The 6,387-nt window shown below is 37.0% G+C and overlaps 1 protein-coding gene across 2 annotated transcripts; it reads left to right on the forward strand.

Moving 5' to 3' along the window:
- Window positions 1–2,777: 2,777 nt before the first annotated feature.
- LOC137240961 (H/ACA ribonucleoprotein complex non-core subunit NAF1) lies at window positions 2,778–5,957 on the forward strand. Of its 2 annotated transcripts, none has more exons than XM_067767992.1 (3): window positions 2,778–3,004; window positions 3,062–3,694; window positions 3,817–5,957. In XM_067767992.1, exons 1-3 carry the CDS (start codon window positions 2,917–2,919, stop codon window positions 5,595–5,597), a joined length of 2,502 nt encoding a protein of 833 aa, XP_067624093.1. In that variant the 5' UTR covers window positions 2,778–2,916; the 3' UTR covers window positions 5,598–5,957. The 2 variants fall into 2 exon arrangements, with proteins under 2 accessions (XP_067624093.1, XP_067624094.1); XM_067767993.1 differs by having other exon boundaries at window positions 3,092–3,694.
- Window positions 5,958–6,387: the final 430 nt, after the last annotated feature.

Genomic DNA, 6,387 nt, shown 5'->3' on the forward strand with positions numbered 1-6,387 from the left:
AAATTATAACTTTCAAAAAGGCAATTCGACACCTAATTTGGTATCGAACAGTTTGTATCGAAGGTTCGATGCAACGCGTTGACAATTTGTGTTACGGAAAGCGAAATCGATTATTGTATACCCGTTCTTATGGAACTTGTGGGGAGGGAGGGGATAGCTTGAAGGTTTAATGTGGCCACATAAATCGTTCCCGAGATGGTCGGGCTAGCACCTTAATGGTGCTGTGGTACCGGAGCGTACCGGATCTGTATCCGGCAAAGGACCATCACATCGATTACAAACATGTTTCTTGTGCCCAGTTTTTCAGTGCGAGTGTAATGGGCCAATTAATGGTGACTTATAACAGTAAAACCATAACCAGATAAAACAGCTGATCGAACCTACCTTATGGAAATCATTGTAATCGATTGTTTTTTTTTTTGTTTCTCGCCGTATCCATAACCTAAAAATATTTAAGTTTGTGAATTTAATAACTTTTTGTAGATTTTATTTATTGTTTTCGATACGCTATGACCAAGAGACTTATTTTTTGTTGAATATGATTGTATTTTTTTGCGTTTTTTTCATTTTTATGAAATTTTCACGATTTTTAGGTTAAGGCACCATTGATCGATCACATTGGAGATGGGTATGGATATGGGTATGGTTACGACTATGGCGTTAGGGTTAAGGAAGTTTAATTAGCCCTTAAACTCTTTTTGTTTTAATATAATTTAACTGGATTTTAAACTCGCACTGAAAACCGGAACCTCAAAAAAATTTATATTCATAAAGGTTAAGGCTCCATTACTGATACTTAGCATAGACTTGACTTGACTTGGCGTAAACTTGGCAACTTAGCCACGATTATACTCCACTTGGCGCATAAAATCTGGCATCATAATCAGCGTTGAAATTTATTTTTAAATAAATGTCAATTTGTATGACAAAATGTCAAAATGAAATGGAAACAAACAAATGGCATCTCAAAATGTAAACGTCACTTAGAACTTACATAGAAAATCAAAATTCAACAGACTTCTAAGTCAAGTTAAGTTTTGAGTAATCAGTAACATGCAATGTTAATTTAACAGAACTGTAAGTGACAGTTCGCAAGCCAAGTCAAGTCTATGCTAAGTATCAGTAATGGAGCCTTTACTCCATTGTTTACTATATAGTTTGGCAACTTAAATAGAGGTTATGTTGCGAATAGAGTGGAAGGCAGTGGACTAGGCAGTCGAATGTCATAAAATGAAGGAATGGTGTTCGGAGGTTTTTCAATGTTAAAAAAGAAAAATGATAAAAGCTTTAATAAAAATAAAACTATTTTTTTAATAACAACAAAAACGCCTTATATATTCTATATACATAAATTCGTAAGGATTATCTCACTTTAAAATTTGAGTTAAATAATCCAAAGTTTTGTTTTGAAACTGAGTCGAGAACTGTTCGTGTGAATGTGCGAATTTTCACCGATCAGCTGTTAGTTGCGCTACTTGGTAAAATTTACAATGCTTTACTCTGTGCCAGACCTGCTTACAATCCATAATTTTTGCCGTATTGACCATTGTTTACTATATAGTTTGGCAGCTTAAGTAGAGGTTATGTTGCGAAAAGAGTGGAAGGCAGTGGACTAGGCAGTCGAATGTCATATAATGAAGGAATGGTGTTCGGAGTTTTTTCAAAGTTAAAAAAAAAAATGATAAAAGCTTTAATATAAATAAAACTATTGTTTTAATAACAACAAAAACGCCTTATATATTCTATATACAAAAATTCCTAATGATTATCTCACTTAAAAATTTGAGTTAAATAATCTAAAATTTTTTTTTGAAACTGAGTCGAGAACTGTGCGTGTGAATGTACGAATTTTCACCGATCAGCTGTTAGTTGCGCTACTTGGTACAATTTACAATGGTATTGACCATTGTACAGGTCTACAAGTAGGATATGTAGCAGCACGCACATACACAGCCACGCTCACCTGATAAAATGCTTGTTCTTGTTCGTTTTTTTTGTGGATGCTATTTGGCACTGTTGTACTTCTTAGGACCAAACAAAGTTTAGTAGCTGCTATCGAAAACTGTTTAAAATTTGTTTTTCTTATATTACAAAGAAATATACTTATTTACTTTCAAACGAGCACTTAATTACATCTCTCTTTAATAACCATATATTTTGGACAATTTTAATTAACAAATTGTGATACTTTTTTACGGGGACGATTACTAAAACACGACCAAAACCGTCGGGGGAGGTATTAATAGACGCGTTTTTGCCTCGCTTCCAATAATTCGAATACTTTTTCTCTTCGGACTATTGACAACAAGACAAAACGCGTCTATTCATTTTTCTTTCCGCTTTTTTGGACGGGTTATTGCAGTCGACCTCGGTTTCAAACTGTTTTCGCGGAGAACTTTTGAACGGGTAGAAAAACTTAACTCCCGTATTTGTATTCTTAATACTGAAATAACTACGCGTCCTCAGATACCCCAATTGAAGACTTTTTTATAATTTTCTGAAGAACCCACATGGGTGCACTTAAAATTTCCTACTAAATTCGTTAAAAGAAATTTACCATCACAGCAACCCATATCTGATATTCCGATCCCTTTTTTGCTTCCCTGTGTCGCTTTCGACGAAGCAACCCCGGTAATTTTGACACTTCGTTCAGTGTCAAAACTCATGTTCCACGCAGGTTCCACTGGGTTCCACGCTAGTTTGACACTGACCGAAGTGTCAAACTGCCGTGTGTTAGAAAGGGAAAGAAATTGTTTCCCTCTCATACATATCATACTTGTAAACCTGTACAATGGTATTGACTGTCATCCTTACCTGAGGGAGCACGTTTTGTTTTGCAGCTTAAATTAAATTAAAATCTAACGAAATCCAGTTTAAAAAGTACAATATCTAGCCACAATCAATAACATTATCCTAATGGACAAAGAGATTGATAACAGCAAGTCATCCGCTGACGTTAGTGAAGTAAATTTGCATGGAGAAAATGAGAAGCACAATGAAAAAGGTAAAGAATAATGAAGTCGAAAAATTAGCATTTCTAATTGTTTAAATCAAAATAAAGTGAATACAAATGAGTTGAAAACTGTGTCAGAAAGGGGTGAAAATACAGAGGAAAAGTGTATAAAAAAAGATGCAACGGAGGGAGTTAATGAATTATCTGGGACTATGCCCGCGGTACAAGCGCTACAAGAAACAATTGAATGTCCATCAGTTCCTACCAAACAACCTGAAAATGCTACGCAGACAAAAATACTTGAAATTCACAATGCTACAATGAAAAATGAGGACATTACGAACGATTGCGATAGTCCTTTGGAACAACAAACAGTGAACGAAATAAGTGATGTAAACTATTCATTGGACGAAAGTCTAGAAATAATAGAAAAATCTCACCCTGATGCCGAACATGGAAAATCTGTAGTGATTCAATCTGTTGTACATTTTGCGCCGCCCAACCAAGATGACTTAGATAACAAAACCGTAGCTGCCATAGAGTGCGAAAGCAGGGAAGAAACTGCAAGGGTGCTTGATAAAGTTCCAGAGGCGGATGTTGTTGAAATTATGGATTTAACGGAAAATGATAAAGTTAATGATTGGAATGAAGTGATTTTGGTAACTGAACAAACATCTAATAAGAAACCTACAAACACACAGAGCATAACAGAAGGAATTATGTTAGTAAAACCAAATAAAGGTAGATATATGATACACATATATATACTTTATTACCCTTTCATGTCCTTGTCCGAATTCCGTAATATATACCTATAAATAATTTTATTTAATCCTTTTTTCTTGAATACCACCACTTTACAGTTCCTTCCAGCAGCCTTGCTTTACTTGCACAATACGGCTCTGATACTGATAACGATGGCGAATCTTCTGAGTGTGATTCAGAAGCAGCCTCTGTAATTGCAGTCCCGACAACAGCCAACAAAAATTATCGACCTCAAGTGGTCGACATCGATTCAAATACGGATACAGATTCAACAATTAGTTCTTCAGCGGCTGAATCAGGTGATGAATATTTAACAGAAATTGCTAAAGTCATTAACAAGCGTATTGTGGACCATGATGATGATGATGATGATGTCGAAGATAACGGTGAAGAAATGACTGGAAATGGCCCCAAACAGCGTACACGTCGTAAGCCACCGCATGTACGTGGTGAATTGCTGCTAGATGAATTACCGCCCATTCAAGATTTACAAATTTCAGTACCTGCAGAAGAATGCATCGAGTTTGGGCGTGTACACTCCATTGTAGATCAGTTGCTGTTAGTGAGCACTTTACCCAATTCAATTTTACTCGATTTGGATACAGTCCTCTTTTTAGAACAGGGCAAACGTGTACTGGGCGAAGTATTCGATGTATTGGGTCAAGTAGCGGATCCGCTGTATTGCGTGCGTTTCAATACAAACCAACAAATATACGAAAAGGGTATAAATATAGGTGATGTTGTGTACGTAGCGCCGAAAACCGATCACACACATTATGTAATACTATCAAGCTTAACAAAAATGCGTGGTTCCGATGCATCATGGGAGAATGATATAGAACCACCTCCACGTTATTTAGATTACTCAGATGATGAAGAAGAACGTGAGGCGCGTCAACAATTGCGGAAACAACGGCAGCGCGGCAATAGAGAAACAGATGGCAGTGATGATGATGATAACGATGAGGACGATCATGATGACAATCACGGTGTTGATGCAAAAAAACGTAATCGTATGCAACCAAGGGCTGAGAGGAATGCAAAATTAACGCGACCCAGACCTGAACGTCATATTAATAACAACCCTGTCAGGCATGATAATGGTACTTATGACAGTCATTATCATAGAAGGCAGCAACGTTTGGATTTACATAACCCTGCACCGCATAATTATCAGCCACAACATGCCGGTAGCTGGCATTCACATTATAATCAACAGTACCATCAAAGGCCACCACACCATGCCTATCGTTCACCATATTCTGGTCAATATCCGTATCAACGACCCATGTATCACACAACACCGCCCCGCACACGGCATTTTCATCCCTATATACATCGACCGCCAATGTCCAAAATGCATGAACCGTTTGGCCCACCTTCGGGTCATACAATGCCGCATCCGAGTTATTCGATGCCACCGCCAATGGTTCGAACACCACACATTATGCCACCAACACACCATTCACAGCCGCTTACGATGCACTCGATGCCACCATCGCCACAAATGGCACTTCCCCAACAATCTCTTGCAATGTCACCAGTGCATCAAATGACGGCTCTTCCATTTGCTATGTCGTCTCAGGAAATGTCACAACCCCCTACTATGCATTCAATGCCGCCACAACAGCAAGTTTCACAGCCACCGCCAATGCACTCGATGCCGCCAGAGCAGCAAATTTCACAATCGCCTCCTATACAATCAATGCCGCCACAGCAGCAAATTTTACAATCGCCTCCTATACAATCAATGCCGCCACAGCGAATGATGCAGCCATCCATAAGTTACAATACAATAGCAACTCAATTACCACCTCAGCCTCAACCAGTAAGCTCAACTGAAAAGGCGGAAGAACCATCACCACCAGGCGCGGATTAAAGTTTTTGTACTATGAAATTTATATACAATATACATATTAAATAAGAATGTATATAAGGGATATATGTACTAAATTTCGTAAATTTTTTTCATAACTTAGTTTAGTAGTCTGCCTCTCCGTAGCAATTCCGTAGTTTTCTAACTACTCATTAATTGCTTTGATGGCATATCCTAATACCAGATCATTTTATTACTTCCTTTATATTAGGTCGGTTGAATGTTTGTCCGCTTTTCATCGACCGCAATCGATTTTTAAGTAACTTCTCATTGAGCTACAAGCGTAAAACTTAACAGATAGGTTAAGACACCGAGAAAATGTAAAAAAAAAGGAGAAAATAAAAATAAAATAAAAAATTTTAAGCACTACCTTTATATAAATGGACAATAATCAGCGAAAATTGTCTCCTTATATAAAAAGACATATTCTTGCTAAACTTTGATTTTTAAATTTTGTCATAGAAATTGTAAAAATATTTATGAGAAGTAAAAATATAAAAGTGGAGCGCACATTACTTTGATTGGAAAGTTGGTAGAAAAGGAGATATTATTAGTTCTTCAGGTGTATTATTTACTAAATAATCAGGTCTTTTGTGTTTTCCAAATTTTATATATATAAATAGTGGGCGTGGTTATCATCCGATTTCGCTCATTTTCAATACCAATCTATTCTGGGCCCAGATAAGCTCGTGTACCAAATTTGGTGAAGATATCTCAATATTTACTCAAGTTATCGTGTTAACGGACAGACGGATGGACGAACATGGTTCAATCAAATTTTTTTTTCGATACT

This window comes from Eurosta solidaginis, chromosome 2, assembly GCF_040869045.1.
Source record: "Eurosta solidaginis isolate ZX-2024a chromosome 2, ASM4086904v1, whole genome shotgun sequence".
Taxonomy (NCBI): Eukaryota; Metazoa; Arthropoda; class Insecta; order Diptera; family Tephritidae; genus Eurosta; species Eurosta solidaginis.

Excerpts from the sequence above, each read along its gene's own strand:
- LOC137240961 (XM_067767992.1), top strand. The coding sequence starts at position 2,917 with ATGGACAAAGAGATTGATAACAGCAAGTCATCCGCTGACGTTAGTGAA. Across the intron at positions 3,005-3,061 it reads TGAGAAGCACAATGAAAAAG|TGAATACAAATGAGTTGAAA; the intron begins GTAAAGAATAAT and ends ATCAAAATAAAG. Across the intron at positions 3,695-3,816 it reads GTTAGTAAAACCAAATAAAG|TTCCTTCCAGCAGCCTTGCT; the intron begins GTAGATATATGA and ends ACCACTTTACAG.